This window comes from Lissotriton helveticus, chromosome 7, assembly GCF_964261635.1.
Source record: "Lissotriton helveticus chromosome 7, aLisHel1.1, whole genome shotgun sequence".
NCBI lineage: Eukaryota > Metazoa > Chordata > Amphibia > Caudata > Salamandridae > Lissotriton > Lissotriton helveticus.
Window position 1 is genome coordinate 851560596 of NC_136068.1, and position 26558 is coordinate 851587153.

At 45.8% G+C, this 26558-nt stretch overlaps 1 protein-coding gene across 1 annotated transcript in view; it reads right to left on the reverse strand.

The window, feature by feature from the left end:
* The window catches only part of KCNIP1 (potassium voltage-gated channel interacting protein 1), a 1548155-nt gene that overhangs the window by 1087495 nt on the left and 434102 nt on the right, over positions 1-26558 (reverse strand). The window contains exon 2 of the mRNA XM_078653361.1: positions 22647-22691. Coding sequence (XP_078509487.1) covers positions 22647-22691 — 45 coding nt within the window. The remainder of the gene's footprint in view (positions 1-22646; positions 22692-26558) is intronic.

Below are 26558 nucleotides of genomic sequence, written 5' to 3' on the forward strand. Positions count from 1 at the left end.
TGATCTACATTTACATTTATAAGGCAATACACAGTCTCTTAGCTTTTTGTTTTCAATTAACTTTAAACTTTCCATGACTATAAAGGTGTTTTGAAAAATTATAAAACGGATACCAAATTCTCATATGTTTTCAAAAGTGCACGCTGTCACGGGCAGCGATATGATGCAGGACTTCAATTTTAGCTACACTTATCCCTTGACTCTGAACATACTTTACGATGAATATAGCCATGTGCATCAGGTTTCTGACAGGCAAGGTGGCCTTAAGCTATATCCTGCTCTTTTCCCCAGAGCCCACTTCCCACAGCCTTCGTCTCTCTAAATCAGGATTTGTATAGCACCAGGGTCGTCGGCCACATCAAACGTTCAGACTCTTTGGCCCTTTAGACATCTATGTACAACCATGAGGCCAAAAAAATGGACTCACACCAACAGGAATAGCTTTAATTATGCATGGAATTTGTTATAGTGCTATGCCATTTTTTCATTCTATATTTAGAGATGTATTTTGTTATCCACAACAGATTTTTATCCACATTTGATACTATAGATTTAAATGAAATGGAACCACAAATAAGTTTCCGGTTGCTACCCCTACAGCACCTTGAACCTTCACTGCAGTAGGGGAACTGCTCTTTTGTATTATCTTGTAATGGTTCTGCTCAGCTTGTAAATTCTTCAGCATACCTCGCTTTCAAATGCCTACGGATTGTGGCGCTCCAGGTGAATAAACCCTCCGTATCCTCACCATAACTCAAGATCACATTGCTTGAATGCAAGGGGGATTACTTGCAATTTTCTTTCACCAGGTGGATGACTGAAAAATTACTATATATGCAGTTTTTCTCTGCAGCTGTCTACAGTGCAGATGAGCTCATGCACTTCTGCACCCTGGAAAGGGCCAAAATCCATTTGTGCTAATTCCGTGGTCTCTCATCTCTCCTAAGCAGACAGACACTCCCTGGTTTATACTCTCAGCAATGTCTTTTTTAATGAGCTAGTGATGAACATTTAGCTCTTTAACCATCTATGTACCCACCGACCGAAAATAATAAAAATCATGCACACAGGCAGGACTTTTATCAAGCAGGGAATCTTTTTAAGGGAAGGATACATTGACCATGTGCAGCAGGGTTAGTAACAGGGCCTAAGGCCATGCACAGCAGGGACAATATGCCCTCTGTGGGTTTTTTCAAGGCCTGTTGCTCCAACCAAACCCCACTGTGCAAAGGTGTAGAATTTGAAGAATCACAGTAAAAGATTAGTTTAGTGAATAAAAACCCACAAAACCCTTGAAATTCACCAATTATGATTTGCAGTTTATATCATAACTTAAGCCACACACGATGCTGAATACACTGTAGTGGCACAGGAAAGAAAAGCTGATGACTAAGAGAACAACATAGTGTGAGATATATTGTGTCTTAAATATACTATGGCCTAGGATTGAGATTGTAGCAACCCCCTCGAAATAACTTGCCGTGGGTCCTGCCCATTTTCTCCACCTCTCTATAAACATGTCTCCTGGCACACTACTAGTTGGGGGATGAAGTCCCCTTGGATCTTGAGGGTCCTTGGGGGCCAACCAGTCCTCCTGTTATGTCTGGTAATACCCACATAGCTGGATTGATGAGAGGTAAACAAAGGCCACACCCGCTTTTTCCACCACTCTGAAAGCGCCCCTCCTGGCGCAGTGCTGCTTGGGGGAAGAAGTCCATTTTAGTCCTAAGGTGGCAAGGGAAACTCATCCCCCCCCACCAGCAGTGTGCCGAGAGCCACATTTGCAGAGTGGTGGATTAAGGGGGTGTGGCCTCTAACCACCTATCCGAAAGCAGGAGCCAGCATTGCTAACGTGCAGCTCCCTAGATCCCAAAGCAATGTGTCTGTTTCCCTGCTCGCTTCACATCGGGCAGGGAACAGACACATGCTATGATTTCAGCAAGTGAGAGCATTTTCTGCAAAAGCAGAGCAGGTTTGCTATGGCTATGGAAAAAGTTACCTTCGAAAGTCCAGAGCGAAGAGCCCAGTTTGCAGTGGGGAGTGCAAGGGACAGAGAGAGCATTGCGCATGGTCGATGCTGTAGCGCAGACAGCAGGCCGGGCATCATGTATTTGTGTTAGCAGTCACAGCGGGCTGGTTCCGCATTTATGAATGCAGTTCACTGGAGCTGAACATTAGCGGTCCATGTGTTGGGGGTGGTATTGGTCATGGTCAAGAAGATTCTAAAACTTCAGGATTTCTCCTCCTCTCCTAGAAGGAGTTCAACTGATGCCACATCCAGGGTCCAGGACCTGGGAGGCACCTCTTGGGGACCATGTACTCACTCCAGCAGAGACCAGCAGGGCCCAGGCAGGTCCAGTTGCTGGTCTAGTGTAGCAGGTCAGTTGCAGTGAGGTCTCTGGAGTTTGTTGTGTCCTTGTAACTCTAACTAGCCATCATTGGAGTCATTCAGGTTGCCTGGGATAAAGGGTGCAGGTCCAGTCTTCCTTCTCAGACAACAAGGCAGATATCAGGCAGCAGGACAGTCCTCTGGTAGCAAGGCAGCCCATCTTCTATACTGTCCCCAAGTCCAGTGTGTGCACTGAAGAGTGGGTCTGATGCTCACATTTTTATATCTTTTGCTAGCTTTGAAATTGTAGAAACTTCTGGAGTTTTCTTCCACAGAGAGTTTTAGATTTTTTTGCCTCCCCATTCTGGCTCTAGTCTATCTGCAGTCTCAATAAGCCGGTGTGAGGTTCTTTGTGTGTAATATGAGGTAGTGTCTTTGAAGTACATGTAGGGTTGTGTGCAGCTCCACCCCTATTCTGCTTTGGCTGGCCTATCCTGCCAACAGACAGGCCCTCTTTTGTGTGGCTGTTGGACTTTGCCCTTTTTCCAGGGTCATCCCTAAACTTTTTGCCTTTCTCCTAGCCTTTTTTTTCTGACATGGTGTTGGTGGTTTTAGGGCTCTGGCCACTTTAGCACTGCTGTCCAGTGTAAAGTGTGTGTGCTCTCTGTAATACAAATGGTAAAGATTGGTCTACACCTGTTTGGCATATTTAATGTACCTGTCAGTCCCTTGTAAAGTGGTATCTCATATACCGGGGATGGTAAATTAAATGCTACTGGTGAGCTTGCTGCGCTGATTGCGCCACCCACCAAAGTAGCCTTGCAAACCTATTTCAGGGCTCTGCCATTGCAGGGCCTGTGCGCGCAGTGTTACTGCCGCTGTGATGTGACACCTAAAGTGTGTGCCTTGTCTGTGACCCTGCATGTCAGTCACCCCTAAGGTAGGCCTGAGCTAGCCCTATGGGCAGGGTTCATTGTAGGTAAAAGGTAGGACTTGTACCTTAAGTGTGTGACATGTCCTGGTAGTGACAAACAGACATTTTGGTTTCTCACTACTGTAAGGCTGCCCTCCGATAAGAATGCATTGGGGATTCCCTGGTAAGTGTTTCAGTGGTAATTCCTGATATGAGAGGAGCAGGGTGGTCAAGTTTGGTATGTTTGGAATAGTAATAATAAATGCTACACAATGGTGTGCACAGATTTATTATAACTATTTTAGAAATGCCACTTTTAGAAGTGGATATTTCTGTGTGCTATGTGTCTGCCTACCTGATGTGAATTGCATGTCTGGCTTTGGAGTGATAGGTGTGTGTGTGTGTGTGGCTCCAGGAGGGGTGGGGTGAGTCAGCGCTAGTCTGAATAGGGCTACTGCATTTGTAGTAGTGGGAGGAGTAGTCCGCTGACCCTAAATAGACCTGTGCCTGCCTATGTGAATGCTGGCTCTGCCCCCCTGTGGTGTGTCTTATGGCAGAGCCCCCATCTCACAAAGGAGGGTGTGAGCACTGTACACAAAGTGCTCCGCACTCCCCAGACTCAGTTAGGAATGCTGGTATAAGTACTGGAGCTGTGACCCCATGAATCTGGTTGTTCCTGTGCTTTCCTTGTGCTTGGGGCTTGCTGCTGCTGTTCCCCAGGAGGTACTGCCACAAGGGAATGCCTCCCTGCTTTAGGGTCCTGTGTGCTGGCGTGCCTGGGCCCAGCTTTGCCCCTTTAACTTTGAGGACCCTAGCGCCTCGTGAGTGCTACAACTCAATTGCCCGGTGCAGGACAGAAGGAGCCCTGCAGGCTCCTGTACCCTTGAGCCCCTAGTGAGGGGTTGTGTTGTAGCAGCTCAGCCCTGGGAAGTGCTGCATGTTTTGCACCCCTGTGCTGCCAAGAGAGGAGCGGGAACCCACCATGCATTAGCGTGTTCCCCGGAGTGTGAGCATTGCAGAGGAGCGGGTGCCCACCCCGCATTAGCGTGTTCCCCCGAATGCGAGCATTGCCAAACAGCGGGTGCCCACCTCGCACTCGTGCTTAATTGGATGGCAAGATCCCACCCCGCATTGGTGTCATTCTAAAGCGGGAGCCCACCCCGCATTTGCCCGAAAGAAAAGAGGAGCCGCTGCTGAGCACAACGACCAGGAAGCCAGGCATGTTGCCTGGTTGTGAGTGGGGCTAATACACAGCCCACCAATCGAAGCGGGCCGGGAGAGGAAGCTACTGTGGCTGGCAATGTCTCGAGGCTATAGAGGAAGCCAGGCAGGCTGCCTGGTTGTAGGCGGGCCCTGGGAAGTCGGCGTGTGTCTATTCGGTTCTCCCGTGAGGAGAGGGAAAGCCCCACGCATTCGTCGATGACCGGAGGCAGAGGCACATTGTCTGTGCCTGCCCTACCCAGCCAGAGAAGACCGGGGCCGATCCAGACGAGCCCCAGATGAGTTAGGATCCCACATGAAGCAGAAGACTTGAGCAGTCCTTCGTGGCCCTGGTGTGTGGGGCTTGAATCTGCGCCTTGTTGGTGCTCACAAGGCACTGTGGTATTTAGTACCAGTGTCTTCCTAACTCCCCAGAGCTGTCTCGCCGGACAGTGGGCAGCTGCAACATCGAGGGCACCACTTTGGCCACATACAGCAGCTGCCCCGAGTGGTAGTGGGCAGCCTCCCTTACAGGAATCCCTCATGGTGTGTGTGCTCTAAGTTCGGGGTCATTTTTCAGAGAGAGGAGCCCAAGACGGAGGGTGGTTTCTGCCTGGCTTAGGTGCATGCCCTAGCCAACCAGCAATTCAATTTCTAACAGTGGCTGTCTGAGAGAAATACACTAAGGAAAAGCCAACATGGTAAAAGTTTTAGTAAAAACTATTTTAAAAAAAAGAAAATTCCAACTTTCCAAAAATGCTGTGGTAACAAATGATTTATAGAATGCTGAATAAATCAAACATTCGCCCTCAGTCAAGAGATATGGGTTAAATCCATTGTTCTTTTGCTCACTATGCCACCCCAATTTGGGCCCAGCCATATGCAAATCAGGCTTGACCCTGCTCCTCAGAGGAACAGTCCAGCCCAAACTGCAAAGCCGGGTCCTCCCTGGACCAGTAACAAGCATCTTGGGACCGGTTTCGGGGTATTACCCCTCATCCGCCACGGTAACTTGAATCCAGTGGCACAGCGAGCAAGGGACCCAAGTCAGGGCATACCCATCCCACTTAGGGCAAAAAGTGCTGATGCAACAAAAGATGAACAGAATGCTGAATAAAACAAACATTCACCCCCAGTCAAGAGATCTGGATTAAATCCATTGTTTTTTTGCTCACTACGCGACCCCAGTTTGGACCCAGCCATATGCAAATCAGTATTGACCTTACTCCTCATGGGAACAGTCCAGCTGGATCAGAAACAAGCATCCTGGGACTGGTTTTGGAGTGTCACCCCTCATCAGCCAGGTTAGCTTGAATCCAGTGGCACAGTGAGTAAGGGAAACCACTTCTGGGCATACTTATCCCACTTAGGGCAAAAAGTGCTGCGGCATAAGGTAAAGGGGTTAGATCTACCAGAACGGGGTTTCTTGGCAGATCATATATTGGCATCATAGACAGGTAGGTAAGGGTGCATCATATGAGTACGCTAGATTCTTATAATATTGTATATGTATTCCTCAAATACTAAAAATTACATTCCCACCTGGTCCCAAACAAAAGGTATCAATTATTAATTTGTAATGTTAGCCCAATATTATCCTACAGGACAGGTAGGCATTGCAATAGTGAAGCACAAATTTGAACTAATAGGACTTTTAAAACTTGAAGTTTTCAAATACAATGCACCCTGCCCTGTGGGCTGTTGAGGGCCTACCATAGGGGTGACAAATGCATTAAGAAGGAAGGTTCTAGGCCTGGCAAACATTTTATTTTGCCAGGTTAAAATAGCATTTTAAAACTGTACATACAGGCTTCAGTGGCAGGCCTGCGACATGTTTTAAAGCCCACTTAAGTGGGTGGTACAATACGTGCTGCAGGCTTGCTAGTATCATTTAATTACCCAATTTTACCATGCTTAAAGGAGACAGCACAAGCACTTTAGCACTACTTAGTAGTGGTAGAGCATGCAGAATCCTAAAGCCAACAAAACTAATTTAGCAAAACAGTGGGGGGAGAAGGCAAACGCTTTGGAGGACTACCACCCAAGAGTGTCGGGTCTAACACAGTTTAACTGCTTTTTTTGTTTTCCCTGGGTCCCACAAACTCCAGATATGATGTCTATCAGTGGCACCTTTGGTGTGCCCTAAGAATCGGAAATTCTCCATTGGTACCCACACGTATGCTCTCAAAGTTAAGACCTTGACACGCAGGTGTTTTTTGTTTTTGGGTACCTAAATGCACCCATGGGAGCTCCCTTCTGGCACCCTCATGTAAAGTTAGCTCAGACACAAGGTTGATGGGGACCTCTCCCTGTGTTTTTTCATTTTTAAATGAGATGCTTATGAACATCATCTGCAGCCATTACTCACATAGCCCTTTGTGAACATTAGAGTACATGAGAACAGTAAAAAGGCCTTTCAAACATTATGGTAGTGCTAACGTTGGGGTCAAGCCCGTTTCACAAACATTTACTTTTGTAAAACAATGACATTGTGCAAGACGGAGGATGAGTGCTTGTCATAAAAGGCAACACATTTCCTGATCAGCAAGAATCCACAGAACTTTCCAGATGTTGCTTCTGGAGTGTTTACCTAGAGCACCTGCAGTTGTATCAGGAAAGACTCCTTGAATGCCAGATTCCTCTTTGAGGAGGGAAATGTAACACCAGCCTGACTGGCTGGTCCAAAGGAATTGCGGACTGCACTGGCCAATGATTAAACATTGGATCTTTGCCAACGTTGTGAATATAACTTGGGCTGCCCAGGACTTTACTATTTATTTTTTAAATGTGTACTTGTGTACACCATGTGTTGCCAAATAGTACTCAGGGTGTACAGCAAGCATGTTGCCCACAGTCTTCAAGCTAGGACAAAGCTGAGGCTCTGTGTGCGTCCTCTTCTGTTGACCACCTGTCCAGCAGGGAAGAAACAGCCAGCCAGCAGTGGCCTAGCAAGGGGCTGGTGCAAGGGTGGAGGGCGGCCTGCCCTGGGCTGCACAAATTTAATGGGGCGCCGGCATCCCACTGCGGCTACCTGCGGCCGCAGGCCGGCAAATCGCAGGAAGTTTCAAACCCCCCTCTTCTTACATTCGGCAGTTGCGGGCGGCAAAAGCAGGGACTGCCACGCATGGCACAAGGCCTAGCTACGCAACGGCCAGCCAAGGAGTTCCATAATGAAACAGAAAGCCTGAAGTTAGTCTGAGCCCACTACGCTCATCGCCCTGGGATGGAGGTTGGCTGCTGGGGATTCGACCTAGGAAGACACCAATGTTCATGAACATTGCTGAACCTATCACATCCCTTACTAGTGACGGACAGACTGTCCAAAAATCATTTCCTCCCAGTGTATTTGACAGTGTTCACTCGGTGAGGCAGACACACCCCTTAGTAGCAGCTTGATCAATTTTATTGTTGCTCTCTGTGATCTGCTTTGTGCGGTGGTCTCTAGCACTGAGCTGGTGTGTCAGCTGAATCAGGGCATTCCGACCCTTCTATTTTTTTATGCAAACTGTTTGCACTGGTTTGAAACCTTTCCAATTCTAGGTACATTCTATGCTTCATGAACAACAAAGCTTTGCAATCAGTAGAACATTTCAAGGATACCGAACGATGTTTAGGTATTGACCCTGGTTTTAATTGTGCTTACATCTGCTTTTACTCTTGCCTGGTAATTTCGCACAGTATCGGTTTTGTTTTTGTGAGATTATCGGATAATTTTACTATTTAATAATAGTGTGTTGTTGTTTAGTATTGTGCGTTTTGTAATTTTTATTTGTAATGTTTTTATACTGTTAAATGTATTTAGGTTTAATGTGTTATTATTAAGAGTTCTGTACATACAGGCCTTGTCTCACCTTCTACCATGGTTATTGGGTCATCCTACAATGGTCTGAGTCTGGAGGCATGGTGTAGAGGTTGGAAATTATAAACGGATCTCGATATCATCTGCTTACAGAGGATGTGAGTACCAGAAGGACGTGATGATGCCACGAAGGGAAGGTGTGTAACGTGAGAAGAGGAGGGGACCCAGGACATGAGTTCTTCTAGTCACCATCCAGTTGGTATGTGAGGATGGGGAGCTATAATACTTCAGCATAGGAACAAAGCAGCTAAAATGAAAAAAGAAAAATTCAGCATATTGCTTTTGTGTAAACTGTTATTTGCCCACCAGTTTGTAAATATTCAGAATTAATGTGTATTGAACTGTACGTTCACCAATATACTTAATCAATTGAGCAATATGTCTCTGTTACAAGAATTTTATATTAACCTTGTGTAGAATCGCTTGGAACACAACATTGACGAGCCAGGTTAGTCCTTTGTTTGCTTACAACAGGCATAGACTGAGCACAGCTTCGGGTTTCTTACTGATGTTTTATTCGGGCTGACTCTGTTTGTTTTCCTTTCTGATTCATCTTTAGTTATCATAAACTATTACTGTAGATTGTGATCATGACGCACATGTTGTTTTCAAAGATTATTTATTATCCAACAAACAATTTTACTGGTGTTTACAAGTGTGCTAGTTCTGAATATAAAAACTGCGATGCATGAATAGTCTTTTTATATTTGTAAAATAAGTATAAATTAGTTCACCATTTTATAAAACTCCTATTTTAATTCATTATCAATGTTTATGGAACTAAACATTGCAATAAAAGAAGGCTTGCCTTATTTCTAACAGCTAATAATGTTAACGAATTACGTTTCATTCGTTGGAGTCCTAATATGTGAGAGGCATTTATGTCTGGGCAAAACAACCCAATATGGTTATTGCAATATGAAGGTGGTTTATTACCTGTGAACGGTTTATTTTTGATACGCACACCAATGTGGAATGGGGTTTGCGGGGGAGCGTCCGACCAGCGGGAGGCCTGCTTCCCCCGGGGGGGTTTTGGGGCCACTGGAGGGGGTGGGGGGGTGTTAGAGATTTCAGCATCGTAGGGGGCTGGTTTGCCTTTGGGCTTGTGTCTCTGGTTGGGCTGTCATTGGGCTGTAATGGGCTTGTTTTGGGCTGGGGAGGGGATAATAACGGACATCTTGGGGACAAGGTCACCATTTTGTGTGGTAGTGACACTGCAGCCGGGGGCCGTGGTGATTCGAGCTTTTGAGGTGTTGTTTTTGGAGCTTTGGAGAGCGTGGCGGATCGTCGCGGGTGTGGTTAAGTGGTGTGGCATGTTGGTGAGGGCGGAGTAGTGACCAGGCAGCTGTGGCGTGTGGTGATATCGCTCACGGCAGAGGCAGGTCAGGCGGTGGGGCTGCGGAGCATCGTCGGAACCGAGGAAGGCGGAAGGGGCTGCCTGGTGGTGTGCGCCTCTTGTAGTGTGGAGCAGGGGAGAAGTTTACTGCAGCAATGTCGTCAGACGGAGCGGAGGACCCGCGCGTTCGTGAGGCCCTCCGGCTGTTGAGGAAGGCGGGCCACTTGGACCTCCTGCTGCCCGCAGTGCAGGTAAGGCCCCCGCGGCGCGCTGCTGATGGCGCCGCGGCGGCAGTTCTAGCCTGTGAACCGCCCCGGTCGCGGCCTAGGAAGGAACAGGGAGGGGTGAGGTGGGGAGAGAGGGAGGTGGGCGGCAGTAGGACGCGGCGCAGAGAGAGAGCATTGCCGAGAGGGGGGAGGAGGGCGGGAAGGAGGCGGGGGCAGGGAGGGGGCCCGCATTATCTTTTGTAGAGAGGGTGGAGGGAGGAGGGGTGACGCGGGAGGCTGGCCACGTGGAGATTGCTGGGGGGGTGGGGGTTGGAGGCCGCAGGCAGGCGCTTTGACGCTGGGGGGAGGGCTGGGATGCGCGAGGCAGGAGCAGGCTGCTGCGAGAGGCGGCATTGGGGAGATGAGGCAGGGGGGTTTGGGGATCCCCAGTTGGCAATTGGGGGGTCAAGGGGGACGGATGGCTCGGGGGGGTGGGGGGAGCAGAGTCATCCCTGCTGATTGAGGAGACGGACGCGGAGGGGGTGGGGGATGGGGGAGGGGAGTGAGCTTGACTGGGGAAGTTTGTCTGGGGGGAGGGGAGTGCGATGGGACCGAGCAGGCCGGCGTTACCTACAGGGCTGCTTCAGGCCGTAGGAGGGGGAGAGGGTGCAGAGAGGGGTCATGGGTGGAAGGTGGGGGGGAGGGGGGTCGGTCCGGGTCTGGGGGTTGTGGTGGCTTGTGGGGAGGGAGTGGGGCAGGGGGGGCCGTAGTGAGGGGGCAGGGAGGTGTGCGGTGTGCGGGGGGAGGCCGGTACAGGGCAGGGGTGGGGGGCGGAGTGTGGGGGGGAGCAGCGTGGGGGAGTTGGGGTGGGATGGGGGAGTGGCCCGTGCGGAGGGGCGGGCATTCCGCACGATGGGGTAGGGGTGCGCAGAGGGGGTGGGGGGTGGGTGGCGGTGGCAGGGCGGAAGTGTTTTTTTTCTCCCCGGCATGCTGGACTCCACATTTCATTTCTTGACAGGAACAGCTGGCTCGGGGCTCGGGAGAGCAGCATGCGGCTCCACCCCACCGAGAAGATGGGCCAGCTCAGCCAGTCGCGCTCCAGTGCAGGACCTTTCGTGTGAATACCTTGGACGGAGGGGCGGTAAGTCCCCGCCAGCCCCACCTCGAAGGGTCAAGACGGCCGCCGGGGGACGGGGATGGCGCATGGATGACTTTGACCAAGCAGCGAGTTGCAATATGGAAGAAGGGCGGAGGGAGTGTGTGGATTTGGGGGAGCTGATGAAGGCTTGCAGGAAAAAGGCAGGGCTTAGCCGGCTGGAGTCCCTAGGGGGTGGCCGGGACAGATGGTGGGGGACAGAATGGGAGGATGTGGATCAGGAGGAGGAGTCAATGGTGGAGGGGGAGATTCAGGGGGGGGGAGACGAGTAATGTTGGCAGTGTTTTTCAGGTTCGGCCCCGGCAGACAGCGCTGAGAGTGACGGCCCCCCCAGCTCCACTGGTTAGGCGGCGGGATCCAGTGCGGATGCCGGCCTTGACGCCAGGTAAGGATGGTGAAAGAGCGCGGAGGGGTTTGGGCAGGCCGCAGGGGTCACAGGTGTCGGTGGGTACGGATGCTCGGGGGGAGGACGCGGTGAGGTTGGTTAAGGGCAGGTACGTAACAGATGCAGGGGTAGGCACGTACGCGGCGGGGAAGGGGCCCGACGGGAGCGCCGGGGAGACCAGTGCCGGGGGTGCAGAGGCGGAGAAGGTGCAGGACGGGGGGGAAGGCCGGGAGCCCCGGGGCGAAGGAGAGTTGCGACGTGCCAGTTCGGAAGCTCCCGTACATGGGGGTGACGAAGCCGTTGGGGGCCCATCTCTCCTTGGCGACCAAAGAAAAGATTTGGAAGGGGAAGTACGTGGAGCTCCTGAAGCTCCTTCACAGGGAGCTGTCAGTGAAGGAAGGATCCTAAGAGGAAGAGCAGGAGCTGGCTCGGCGCTCAAAGGTGCCACTCACCATTGAGAACTGGTCAGCGGCGTTCTTGATATACGTTGTTGGGCGGGCGCAGGTTACATACGGGGGATATGCTTGGTCTCATTATGATGAGGAGTTCCGGGCACGGATGGCGGGGGATCCGGAGGCGAAGTGGGGCGAGCTAAATTCGGACCTGTATCAGCAAACGATGGGGGGGCGAAGTTCGGCCGCACGGTATACACGGCCAGTGGTTTGTCGCTGGCGTCGACCCCCTTTTCGGCCCATCTCACCCGTGGGGCAGGGGGAAAACACAGCCCAGGACACTGTCGGGGCCTGCTGGGACTTCAATAAGGGCGCCTGCGGCAGGCAGGTGTGCCGGTTCAGACATGAATGCTCCAAGTGCGGGCGGAGACACCCAGTGGTGCGATGCTGGGGGGTCAAGGGGGTCCCCCACAAGGCCAGCAGACAGCAACGGCGGGGGCTACAGCACGAGGGAGGGGGAGTGGGAGTGGGAGGGAGGGAGGGGAAGGACCGGACCTATGGGCAAAGGCTCATACGCTGGTTAGGTTGGACCGGATGGAGCCGCTGTTGGAGGCCTATCAACGGGCGAAGGACGCGACCGTTTTGTGACGGGGTTTCAGGGAGGGTTTCCATTTGGGGTATGAGGGTCCACGGATTGCGCGGTGGGCAGACAACCTGAAACCTGTCAACGCGCGCAAAGGGGTCGTGAGGGAGAAGTTGTTCAAGGAGGTGAGGGAGAGCCAGATGTTGGGGCCCTTTGTGGAGCCGCCGCTGCCGGATTTGATAAATGCCCAAGAAGGAACCGGGCAGTATCGTTTGATACAGCATTTGTCTTGGCCGGAGGCGGAGTCGGTGAATGATTAAATCGCGGTGGAGCTTATTTTGGTGTCGTATTCATCAGTGGATGTGGCGCGGAAGATTGTGGCTGCGGTGGGGCAGGGCGCACTCATGGCGAAGTGCGACATCAAGTAGGCATTTCAGCTACTTCCGGTTCATCCGGAGGATCACCATTTGTTGGGGATCCAGTTCGACGGGGGCATCTTTGTGGACAAGGCGCTCCCCATGGGGTGCTCGATATCATGTGCTCTGTTTGAAAGGTTCAGTTCCTTCCTGCAGTGGGCTTTTTCCTGGCGCACAGGCTCAGAGACAGTGACGCATTACCTGGATGACTTCTTTCTGGTTGGACGGCCGGGTTCAATGGACTGCCAGCAGCAGCTGGACGGTTTTACAGACCTCATGGGATACATGGGGGTTCCACTGGCGCCAGAGAAGACGCACGGTCCCAGTACGGTGCTGACATTTCTTGGTATTGTGCTCGACTCAGCAACCATGGGAGCGCGCGCCTACCGGAAGACAAGCGGTCGGCGATGTTCGCATTGGTCGAATCCATGTTGAACAAGCGGAAGGTGACTGCGCGGGAAGTACAGGTGTTGCTGGGGCACTTGAGCTGCGTGCCGGGTGGTGCGAGCGGGGCGCACATTCTGCCGTCTGCTGGGTCTGGCTTTGTCCGGTTTAACGCTTCCGCATCATCATCTACGGCTGTCGGCAGGGACAAAAGAAGACGTGCGCATGTGGCAGGCTTTCTTAGGGTGGGAATGGGACGTCACGATGTCGTCGGATGCGGCGGGCGGCGGAGGTTTCGGGCTTTACTGGGCAGAAAAATGGTGCGCAGAACAGTGGCCGCCGCAGTGGCAGGCTGGTGGCAGGAGTATCGCATTTCTGGAACTGTTTCCTTTGGTCGTGGCTGTTACGGTTTGGGGGCAGGAGCTGGCCCACAAGCGAGTTTTGTTTCGGGTGGACAACATGGCGGTGGTGCAGGTGGTCAGCAGGCAGTCAGCCAGGGACCCACAGGTGTTAAAACTGTTGCGAGTTTTCATTCTGCGTTGCTTGGAACATGACATACTATTTCAAGCTAGACACGTGCCAGGGATGGACAATGACATTGCGGATGCTTTGTCTTGTTCACAGGGGCAAAGGTTCCATGGGCTAGCCACGGAGGCGGATGAGCACAGGACGCCGGTGCCAGCAGTGCTGTGGTCAGCGGGAGAAGCGGGGTCATTCAGCTGCTAAGGCCGTCGGTGGTGGCGTCCACCTGGAAGGCGTACGAACAGACATGGCAGGAATTTTGGCGTTTTGGAGCGGTAAGGCAAGGGGACCAGTGGCGGCGGGAAGAGCAGGTGGTACAGTTCAAGCTGGGTCTGATGGTTAGGGGGCTCTCGCGGGTGACGATTGCGGGCAAGTTGTCGGCCAGGGAGTTGGGGGCGCGACTCCTGGAAAGATAGGATGACAGAGTGACGGCGGCTCAGGTGTTGTGGGTCCTGCGGCACGCCCTACGGTGTATGGGTGAGGACCCCAAGGCATTTTGGACGCATTCGTTCTGAATCGGGGCTGTCAACGGAAGCGACTCGGCAAGGTTGGGGAAAGGAGGATATAAAACGGTTGGGGCGTTGGAAATCGGACTGCTTCAGGACCTATGTTAGGATGCGGAGCGTAGGGGCGGAATACTGATGTGACTGTGTGTTCTCGCTGTTTACATGCGTGTCTTTGCAGGTGCAGTGGCAGGGACAGCTGCGGAGGCGTTGGACATATACATAGTTGGGCACTCATTTGTAAAGAGAGCGGAGAGGGCAGAATGGGACAAGCATCGGAGCCTAAAGTTGGAGTTGGATGAGCGTTTATTTCATTATCATTGGCTGGGGAAAGGTGGATGCGCTGGCACGAGTTGGTGCCGGCATTGCATAAGGTAGTGCGGGGGGAGCGTACGGATGTGGTGATCATACATTTAGGTGAAAATGATCTGGTCCAGTGCAAAAGTTTGGCGTTGCTGAAGCAAATGAAGAGGGACTTGTTGGAGATTAAGAGTAAATGGGCGGGGTGTTGTGTGATTTGGTCGGAGTTTGTTCCCAGGCGGTGTTGGAGAGGAGCGGAGAGGCCGGCGGCCATTGATAAGACAAGGAGGAAGGTTAACAGGGAGATGAGGAGTTTTTGTGAGAAGGAGGGTTTTGGCAGGATGGAGCACCCGGAGTTGAGGTATGGGGCGGTGTATTTCTTTAGGGAGGATGGCGTCCATCTGTCTAGGTATGGGATGGTGTTGTATATAGTTCAACTGAAAGAGGCACTCGATCAAGTTATTGGGGTGCGGGGTCCTATGGGGGCATCGAAAGTCGCTAGGGCGGCTTTCGAGTGGCGTTTCTGCCTAGTATTGGGGGGTCATGTTAGGAGGTCTGGGATGTGTTTTGACTGGAGAGGGGTGATAGAGTGCATATAACAAGTTATTTAGTCAGGCAGGCAGGCATTGTGCAGTTGGGCAGTTTAGTTTTGTACGGCACAGGCCAAGGGTTTGGGTGTTTTGTAAGGTGCACCTGCTTCCAATAAAGCAGCCTTTGTCACACCTCATAATGTGTCTGTGGTCGGTGCTGTCTCCCCCCCTCTCCCGATGGGCCCCAATGGGGCTTTGCGGGGGAGCGGCTGACCAGCGGGAGGCCTGCTTCCCCCGGGGGGTTTTGGGGCCACGGGAGGGGGGTGTTAGAGATTTCAGCATCATAGGGGGCTGGTTTGCCTTTGGCCTTGTGTCTCTGGTTGAGCTGTCATTGGGCTGTATTGGGCTTGTTCTGGGCTGGGGAGGGGATAAGAGCGGACATCTTGGGGACAAGGTCACCATTTTGTGTGGTATTGACACTGCAGCCGGGGGCCGTGGTGATTCGAGCTTTTCCCGCCCTCCCACCCTAAGGGCTAGGTAGTGGGGTAGTGCAGGGGGGATTAGGGGTGTCTTTTTTGGATGGTTTGAGGGGTTTCTGGAGGGGTTTTGTTGGGAGCAGATGCATTAGGGGAGCTGTGTTTGTGAGGGTTATCGTCTCGCTGGAACCGGTGCTGGTGTGCTCGTTATCTAGGGCCGTTTCTGCCTAGTATTGGGGGGTCATGTTAGGAGGTCCGGGATGTGGGGGATAGAGTGCATATAACAAGTTATTTAGTCAGGCAGGCAGGCATTGTGCAGTTGGGCAGTTTCGTTTATGTTGTTATTTGGGGAACCATTTAGGGGAGGGGGTGGGGGGCTGTTAGGTTGCTTATATTTAGCGAGGTTTAGTTTTGTACGGCACAGGCCAAGGGTTTTGGTGTTCTGTAAGGTGCACCTGCTTCCAATAAAGCGGCCTTTGTCACACCTCATAATGTGTCTGTGGTCGGTGCTGTCTCCCCCCCCCCCTCTCCCGATGGGCCCCAAATACCTATCAGTCAAGCCATTGCCCAATGTTTTACTGCATTTATGTTTGAGAGTTAGCAACGGTGTGTGCTGGTGGTAAGCGGTCACAGTTTTTAGGTATTATAATGTGGTAGTACTGCAATATTACTGAACCACCCAATCTGGAAGGTGAATAGAAATATATGGGGATCTACCTACTGTGCATTTCTCTAATTATCTCTGTCCTCTCACTGTCGGACTGACATGGTTTAGTTTTGTAATATACTACGTAATTATGGATCTGTGAAGCACAAATTGTTGATTTTCAGAGCTAATACTGACCAAAAATTTGATGCAACATGACTTCTAGCATAATTGTGCAAGTCCTGGAGTTCGATGGAAGAGAAAACTGACCTCAACATTATAGTTGTCAAAACATATTCACACTGTTAACGTTCACAACATAAAGAGTATACTTTGTATAGTTGAGTGCACATTAAGGATAACTTCCTAGCTTTGAGTAGTGCTATGTTATTACAAACATATCAGTTGAAATGATGCTTCCATCACAAAATGTATATTCAAGAACCACATCAATTTCACTTGGTTCCTTCATTTTCCTCCTGGACACTTTGACGTGTTGATGTGATTTCCTGCTATGGGCCTCTAATGTGCTTCCAGCTGTATTTGTTGCCTTAAAACTGAACTGTGTTTTCTGTATCAATTGACCTATTTAATTCTTCGATGTAGCTCCTGTAAAATATGTATTAAAGATTGGCATATTTGCCAAATGTTCCAGTATTGAGTATACGCTTGCAGATGTTTCACTCACATCTAGAAAAGGGTAATCAGCATAACAGCATAGATTGGTGAAAAAGAGACGGTAAATATGTATGTATGAAAAAAGGAAAGCTTTTTAATAAAATTGCTAGAATTAAAACATTAATGAACCAGCAGTAAATATGTACAAAGGTTTTGCAGTGGTACCTAGTTTCAAGTCTAGACTATGAGCATAGAGTGGATAATTCCTCACTTACATCTAAAAAGACAACGTGATTGAAAGCACATGTTTTGTGCACAGGCTGATGAAACCTGCAATTCAATGTGTGGTTGCCCATGGGTAGGTATAGTTAGGACCATGTTACCATATGAAAATAAAAACTGTTTTCTTATACCAGGGTTCTCCAACGAGTAGCTCGTGAGCTACTGATAGCCTTCCAGGTACCCATAAGTATCTCTCCGGTGTGCAGCCCAGCTTAATGCATAAGAAGCTTTTACTTTGTTGAATTCATATGTATCCCAAAATTAAAAATGTGTGTATTTGAGACGAAAATGTGTGTATTTTCAGAACTCATGTGCTGATGTTTGGGGGACTTATTACTAATATTATTAACTTGGTGCCAGGGGTATTGCAGCCATGTACAGGCATTCCACGTTGTCAAAGCATTTTTTAAATTATTGCTGAGAACTGGGCCTGATGTACTGATGTGATCACTGTTAGTTATTTTGCGTATGTTGGCCACAAATACAAGCTTGTATGATGTGGTCAGTATTAAAACTCTTATATCATTAGTAGCTCTGTATAATTTTCATTGAGCATTAGTAGCTTTAGTAGCTGTTACTGCAGAAAAGGTTGGAGGCCCCTGGCTTATACCTTTGGCACCATTTGATGAACCTTCTCAAAACTTTTCTCCTTCCTCTAAAGTTTTTGAGGTGATCCATTAAGTGGTGGCTGAAAAGTGGTGTCTCAAAAAGTATTTTCTCCATGGATATATTGAATATTTATACCACAAAAAGTTCTGAACATAATTACCCCAAAAATGGCAGAAAGCTAGAACTTGGTCTAGAAATCATGCTTTTTTGTTTAAATCTATTCATTAGTATTTGAGAAATTAAGGCTAAAAGACATTGTATATTTCACGATGCAGAGGATCCGCAGAGCTGACAGATAAGATCTGAGTGGCTGCCATCACATCAATGTGGCGGCAGCCATTTTAGGACTAGGGGACTAACACCCAGTTCTGGAAATTAATTAAAAAAGATATAAGGGTGCTGGGACCCCCTTGGGGCCAGAAAAACATGTTTTTCATTTTATCACAAATTCACAAAAGGATCCGGGCTGGGGGGCAGCAAAATTACTTAGGGGAAGGGGGAATGCAGCATCAGTCTGCAGCCTCTATGAGGCCCCGGGACCACATCCCCTGGGGCCTTTTTAAAATGTAGGGGGGGGCGGAGAGGGCAGCATGCTCCCCAATCCTCTGAGTCCCTCGGGACGCCATCCCCCTGGCCAGTATTTTGATAAGGGAGTGTGGGGTGTGCTTAGGCCCCCCTTCCTGAAGACTGCAAGGATCCTATTCCCCCAAGCTCGATCGCAGTCTCCAGGGGACCCTATACCAGGACCCTGTTCACACTCTTCCAGCTAGGGAACCCAACTTTGTTGGGGCGAGCAACGTAATGGAGCTGGGTCCTGCCATCACTACTATAGGTGCTAGCTTTGAAGCTGGCTTACACCCACTGGTGCATTGGAGCTCCCCTGGCGGTCCCAAACAATGAAAGTATTGTGTGTGCCCCGAGTGGGCACCCACCAATAACTAAAGTGGCTGGATCCTACAAGGGACCGTGGAGACCATGCCCCCCCCAACAGCTCCTAAACTTTAATAAAATAAAAAGGTGTGGATGCCCTGGGTGGGTCGTTGAGCACCCAAAAATATAGTTTTCAAAATGAATAATAAATGAGCGTCAGGAACCGCTCATTTATTATTCACTTGTCCTGCCAATAAAGCCCTTTCAATGGTTTTTTACTTACAATTTGTGGAGTCTGGTGGTGCCCCTAGCAGGGACAGACCACCATCAAAAAAATTGTTCATGTTGTGAGGGGCTGCCTCATACCTTGCGCTCGCTGCATCGCCAACTCGGCGATACAGCAAGTGCAAGGTTAATAGTTTTATTTATTTATTTACATTACTACTGGCCATCGTATGTCTGACTCCACTACCCCACCTACCCTGCCCCGCCCGCAGCACTCCCTCTGCGATCCACCACTGGTAACAGTGTTGATCAAATATATGTACACACTCGTCCCACCTTTCTGGGGTCAGGGACTTATTAGGCATGACAGTTGCATAACTGGACCATTTCTGTTTTTTTTTTCTTTAAATGTACTTGGGAAAAACACCTTTACATCAAAATCGCTGACTCAATGGGGAAATATAGCTAACTTTAGTAAATCTAGATAGATAAATAAATACACTTAAAATGATTAAAAGGTCTTTCAAAAGATCAGGAGTAGTCACGATGGTTCAGCATTATTACTGATCCTACAAATTAACAACCAATCATACTATTAGGTAGGAATTCATGGTTGATTATTTATCACATTAGGGGTTTAGCTGGATTTGGCACGCGAGGAGTGTCATAATTAACGGATATGTGTACATTATGAGAAACTATTTATTCTCATGATCGTGGCAGTCACATACTTTTATATGTCATGTACATGAACTAATAGCAAGTATAAATTATGTATATTATGAATGCTATGCAATTCATAAAATAATTTATTATATTGTTATATATTAATCACGTAGCACTTGTTTGTGTAACTACTTGACGGTACAATATCATTATTATGATACATATTTCACAGCTCAGTAGGTAGTAAGCATAGAACACCTCTTTCTGGCCACTGAATGTGCATCACAAACGCTAACACATATTTGATTTGGGCGAGAATGTTCCAAAATGTAAACACACATAGTGTCCGGACGTATAACAACACTTTGTAACAATGACATCATGCAGTAAGCTTCATGTATTCGCAATAATATCATACATGAACATAAAGATAATCATACTTATGTACATATATTAGTGGCGTTTTCCTGTGGCACATGAAACATATGTATTTAAAAGCAGACAGTCATTGAGTGTTGGACTACTGACAACATATGGGCTGATTCACAAAGGAAGGTTCCTGCAAAATTGAGTAGCTCATTCAATGCGTGTGCTAGGCATACCCACTTACATTTAATTGATTTGCATGTGTAAATTATAGATTATTTTGATGGTGCATGCTGCTGAGGCACATGTATGTTTTTCATACATAGCAAGCATTTTAACTGAAGGATCTACCTGAAGACTTGCTCGGGGAATTTTTCACATGATGAGGCACAAATTGAAAAATATTTTTTTTACTGCAGTTGCCATGGTGCCTTTTTTTTCTTATGATAGTCTATTTCGAATTCGAGAATTGATTAACCACATCTAAGCCCTTATGTATGAATGCATTTTAACATAGACACAGAATGGGCAAAATATTTTGATAAATTGGCCCATATTCATATGTGTCTTTACATATCCTGCTTTGTAGCAGGAGTACGTTTGCTACGAGGAAGGGCTTGCTTCCAGTGTACAACACGGGGTACTTGCTTTGGAATTTAATTCCTTCTGGGTGTCTTATTTTACGTGTAAAAAAGATGCATATTAGTACTGCAAATGTACATATAGAGAATACACTATTACTTACATTTGTTTATCAAGCAACATTCACTTGTGAAGATTCTCATCTACAAGTCATTTTTACATGTTTTCCTTCGGTGAATCAGTCCAGTAATTCAGAAGACTTTATGAAGAGTTCTCAGTGTGTAATCAGGTATGACTGACACAAACACAATTACAGAACATTATTTCAAAATATTTGAATATGTTCACAACATTGTTCAGTGCAACTCTGTCTACATTTAGAACAATGAGCAGCAACAGTTATAGAAACAGAGAATACATATCTAACAGTAATGTGATTAGATGCAAAACAAATAAATAAAAGCAAATGCATGACAAATGGGGTGTTATAAATGTTGAATACATTTCCTTAGCTCCTCAAGTCAAATTCATAACTATTCTGTTGTATTGTGCTATAATAGTAGGGCAATTGCCTAGAGAATTTGGAAAAATTGCACAATAACTACCCAACAACATGGAACGTCTATTCAGTGTTTCTCTCTTAGCAACAGAGGTTCTTTCAAAAAGATTAGACCTACACTGTGGGACACCTTCACCCCTAATCTGAGATTCAAACCAAATCAAAAAGTGATTTATAAAGGTTTAGAAAACTGAACTTTTAAGTCTTGCTTTCAATTGAACTGTACATGGATTGGGGGTTGTGGCTGTAGAACATTGGACATTTATTCTTTACATATTTCACTTATGCCATTCTCAGTGCTCCGAAGAAGCCAAATGGCTACATTTACAGATTTCAAAACACTGAATGAATGAATATATCTATAAACATGTCTGATCAAATAGTAAATTTAAGCCCCAGCAGTACGTCTAGGCAGAAGGTGGCATTAGATTTACTTTCTTAATCAAGTAACATGATTACTGTAGGAATACATTAAAACACTGTGCCTTAAAGTTGTTGGTGAAGTGGTGCAGAAAGTAAAGAGCATGATTTACCTAATATAGCTGCAATCACATTTACACTAGCATTCCTTTTTACTTCGATCAGCTAAAACTGTTGATGTAATTTCTTAAATGGCACATTATTATATGCCAATACTAATCCATCTTGTAAACATGTATTGCTTCTAACAATACCAGATGTCTGCATGTTTAAATTGCATTCAGCACAGGACCCTAGTCAAGAAGTCTTCTGAGGTTTTTTGTAGCATCCCCAAGGTTATGGGACTTACTAGGACCATCTCTCACCAATCTTGCAATAGAAAAATGTCCAAATCATTATCCGAATGTCTCAGCGACAGGACTGCCAATGAGAAGATGAGAACAGATGGAGTAGTGAGGCATCTAACCAAGTGTGCAGCTTGCTGTTTAAAATGGAATGTGTTCATTTTTGTCCCATTGTTTGAAGAAGGAATTTTCTTGGGCCTAATCCCAACTGCCCAGGAACACATTATGTGTAAGTACATGGCTTCCGTTTGGTTCTGTCACATTTAGAATAACATAAACCTATAAAACTAGGTCTATCAGTAAGATTCTCCGTGGACCTTTCATAATCTTTACATTAAATTGTGTTGAATGGACATACAGTGTAATTAATAAACTGTTTTACAGTAACAGCTCCTTCTTAACCAAAACTTCTAGCCCATGAGACATTGCAACCTGACAACCAGGACCTTTAATGGTAGAAAAATCAAAGGTAGACTGTGGGAATACTAGTTTTAAGAGGCTATTCTTCAAGTCATAAAAGCACAGTAATGAAAAATGGAAAATTTGAAACAAATAATTTTTCAAGTTTCGATGCAGAGGCTGCATACACTTTTCAGCAGTGATGTAGTAACTGACTGCCTGCTGATCATATATGGCAGTATTTGTTATCACTGAAAAATCACAACTATCAGAAACTACTGTTATTTCGCTGAAACCATAGGTGTTTGACATAATTCAGCCTACTTTGAATTTGTGCTTCGCTAAAGCATTAGAAACATGAAAATGATTGAACCAAATACAGTAAAATTCTGACCTTTGGAAAATGATGATCAATTAAAAGAAAATATCATATTTGCCTGTGCAAAAAATGAGAAAAATTATAATTTTTATTTCAAATCTTAGAAAGAAATGTAAATGAAATCTGTATGCATCTGGTGATCTGGATGCTTATGTATGAACCAGCAAATCAGAAAGACCAAAATCCAATACCTGACTTAATTTTGCGAGGGATGTAGTCCATTACATAGAGTTGACCTGCAAAAGAAACAATGTAGAAAATACTGACATGTAACAAAAACATGGACCAATATTCCAAAATAGCCCAGTTGTCAAATGTCCCGGGGCACATAGGAAAGGGGCTGGTGTACATCAGCTCATGTTAATTATCCTAAAACAATATCATCCAGACAATAAAACATCACATCCACCAGTATTCACTACGACTCCTTGCAAATCATTCATTATTCCATGAGGCGTAAAAAGTAGTGATGGCCAATGAGTAGCTTTGTCTTACAATTTATTTGCCAAATGTGCCAGAAAATGCACGTCTTTTGAGTGAGGCATTAAAAATATCAAACTTCAAAGTGGTCATCACTATTTCAATGTCAATTATCACAGCATTTTGATTATTTAAAAGAAGCATAATTCTTTTCTTCCTTATTAGAGTTCACTATGCAATACTAATGGAATACTAAGCTGAATTAGAAGTAAAATTCTGATTCTGAGTTCAAAAATCAAGTGATGTCATGCTGCTAATGCAGCCCGTAATGTACTCTTCTTTAAGAGACAGAAACTATATGACGAGGCTAAACGTTTGTATTTTTTTAACTCCTGTGTTCATCCATCTTTTATTCTTTCTCCCTGTACCCTTTAAATTTTTGCCAAAACCTATTCTGAATTAGGTATTGATTGGTAATATGGTAAACTATTCCACTTCATACAGCTTGGATTTTCCAAACTGCCCTTTTCTAATTATGTTAATTGCCTGTTAGAAGCTGACATTTTCTGAAAAGCAACAAAAAGTAGCTAGTTCAGTAACTGTGTTATTTAAAATCTTGAAGTTTCCTCAGATTGATTCTGAGAAAATATGTATTTGTGTTGATACCCCTTGCTTGCAGTTACCCTTTTGAAATATTCAAAGCATAATGCTGCTGCTTTAATGCTTCAGACTTCCGACCGCTTCTGCCTAATAAAAGAAAATCCTATGATTTCATGAATGTTGTAAATTATTGTTTGATAAAACATTTTTAGCACTTAGTACATGATCTTCTAATATGATGAATGTCTTTTACTTTTGTTCGGAAAATAAATAATGTCCTTTTATAAACAAAGGCAGCGAGAGACTCTACTGTTACGACATTCTGCTATAGACCACCCTTCCCATAAATTTAATTCCATGTTAAAAAGAAAAACATATGTACCCTTTGTCCGTTCTTGAAAGAATGTCATTCCAATGTACAGGCATCTTCAGAAATACAGTAGTGGCCAAAGATCCAGGAAATTCGCCCCATTCCGGTATTTCTGGCTCTAGACACATAATGTATATGAGTGATATTTTCGATTTTGTGTGCTTTCATGATGTTGTTCATCTGTATTGTATTGTTGTCCTGGTGAATGTATAAAATATGAAAAATTACATATGTAAAATGTTGTAGATATAAAAACAACAAAAGTAAAGTGAAATATGGAATATATGTTAAGAAGAATTGTGAAATTAGAAAACCTGTAATGCATGAAATGCTTCTGCAAGCAGTAGATCTTTACTTCTATGTAGTACTATAAGAATGGAGGATTAATGCAGATAACTGCCATCACAAAGTTGTCAGCTGGGTTCCTTCCACTGCGACAGAGTCTTCTAGATTTGTAAAAGTCTCATGTTAAAATTAGTAGAGTGGTATTTGGAAACAAGGTTTTAAAAGGCGCAGTGGGACATTATTTTTTTCTCTTGAAGTAGTAAGGATTCATTGCCTCTACTCTCATGCACATTGTTTAAAATGCTACATATTACAGCAATACAATAAGAAAAATGTAAATCAATATCATTTTGAAAATGAGTCTTTTGTGGATAACCTCCTTTGACCTTTTTAGACATCATAGGATAGCTCTGTACTTTAAATGATCTTTATTGCAAGTTGTTGCTAGTGAAAAATAATATTTGATACTAAAGAAAATGCCTCCCTTATTCTCAGAGTGTTTTACATTTTATACACTTACTGGGATACATTAAAGAACCACAACTTATTATAAATGTTTGTCTGCATATCTTCAAAGGCATCTACTTAAGCCAACACGTACAGCTAACTTTGCTTTACATTTTATGAAAGATACAGAAGTCTAGCAGTTCTGTCATTTTGATGGTTGTACTGGATGAAGCCCCACAAATCTTTACTCTGGTTTTGAGATGGGAAGGTATGGAAGTGGGAAGTACATGCTCTCCCAAAATAAAGCATTACTACCATTGATCCAAAATAAACTTGTGTGTTGAATGTCAAGCTTGATGCTTTCTCTGACAATTCAGCCAGCATTATTATTTTATAAGCATTCAGAGTAATACTGGTTAATGAAATGTCATCTAAACCAGTCACTCAAAGAAAACATGGTGTCTGTACTTTAATTGCACTTGCTCTTTTTGTATGGTGTCCGACATGCCGAGCTATTATAATTGAAGTACATTTAAGTTAATTATTAGGCCTACTGAAGTTCAGAGGGGGAAGGCCATGAGCATTGGAACTAGATGTGATTATGCACTATCTACTTCTTTCTGAGGCTTTCATAATGTGCTTTCACACAGAAAGCTACAGAAAAACTTTTCCTTGCATTTCCACCTGTACGACTATAAACCAATGTTGTTATATTAAGCCAAGTTTAAGAATATAACTCTTGTATTGTTGTAAGTAAGGAATTAACAGCGTCCATTATCCGCCGGGACCTATAAATGTGAACAAATGCAGTAGGAAACTTTATGTGGAGGCAATAGAGGGGTGGGGACTTATTGTTAATGGCCCATTGGCTGCTTTGTATGACCCAATATTGAGCACCAAAATGTCCAGAGACAAATATATCTTAAAGAAAATATTAAATCCAAACTATAGACTTAATAGAATTATAAAGAAAAGTACCAGAATATCAGCTAAAAGAATATTGTCATTACACTACACAAGCAAGCATATGTATTTAAATGTATTTTTATTTGTATGTGTAATACGTCTTTAAAAAACTTAATATTACAAGGTAAACACTAATTGAATACATTTAAAACATATTAATTCATACAAATATATGTAACATTCAAATAACTTAATATTCAACAAGATAATATTGAATTATGAATTTAAAATAATGTATACCTAATAAACATGATTCTTAAAAATAAAATTATTGCAAATACATATGAAAACTCATATGCAGTCCCAAGGTTGGGCAAATTGGGACTGCACCCGTGGATTATTACCTCGTTAAAAACAATTATTAGAAAATGATTCCAGAATCTGCAGTGACGGCAAAATTTTGTGGTTCATCACAAGTGCATAAGATTTTTCACGGAGTGATTGCTCTTAAACGGACGTTTACTTGAAAAGACATGGCATGTTTGTTTATGTTTGCAACAATTTGGGTAGCATTGTAATTTTTGAAATGCATGTTGGGAAATGTAGTGTGATCCACCAAACAGACAGATGAATATGGTGGTTAACTCTGATTATCAGGCCAATTGGGAGAAGGCAGGAAGTGGTAGACTCTTTAAAAAGTGGGAGGGAGAATGGTGAAACCGTGATCGGTTATGATGAGGACGGTAGGCTTTTAAAACTTTCACAGCAGGTACGTAAAGCACTGGGATGGAGGCTGTAGTGTAAAGCAATTTCACTGCATGGGGAGGTATGAGTTAACGTTTGCTACGGGGCAGAAGGAGTGCTATTTAAATAAACAGTTGAGAGTGGTAGCGAAACGGGGAGTTTGTGACAACACGCAGTGATTTAAACGTTCTCGATAAGAGGGGAGGTTATTCAGTAAAGAGTTATAGATAACGGTCATGGTGGAAGAAGGGGAAGAGTTAAGCAGACAAAGAGATTGATGACACTCTCACTCGAAGGGGGGAGGCATGTAGAAAATGGGGAGGGGGAGGAT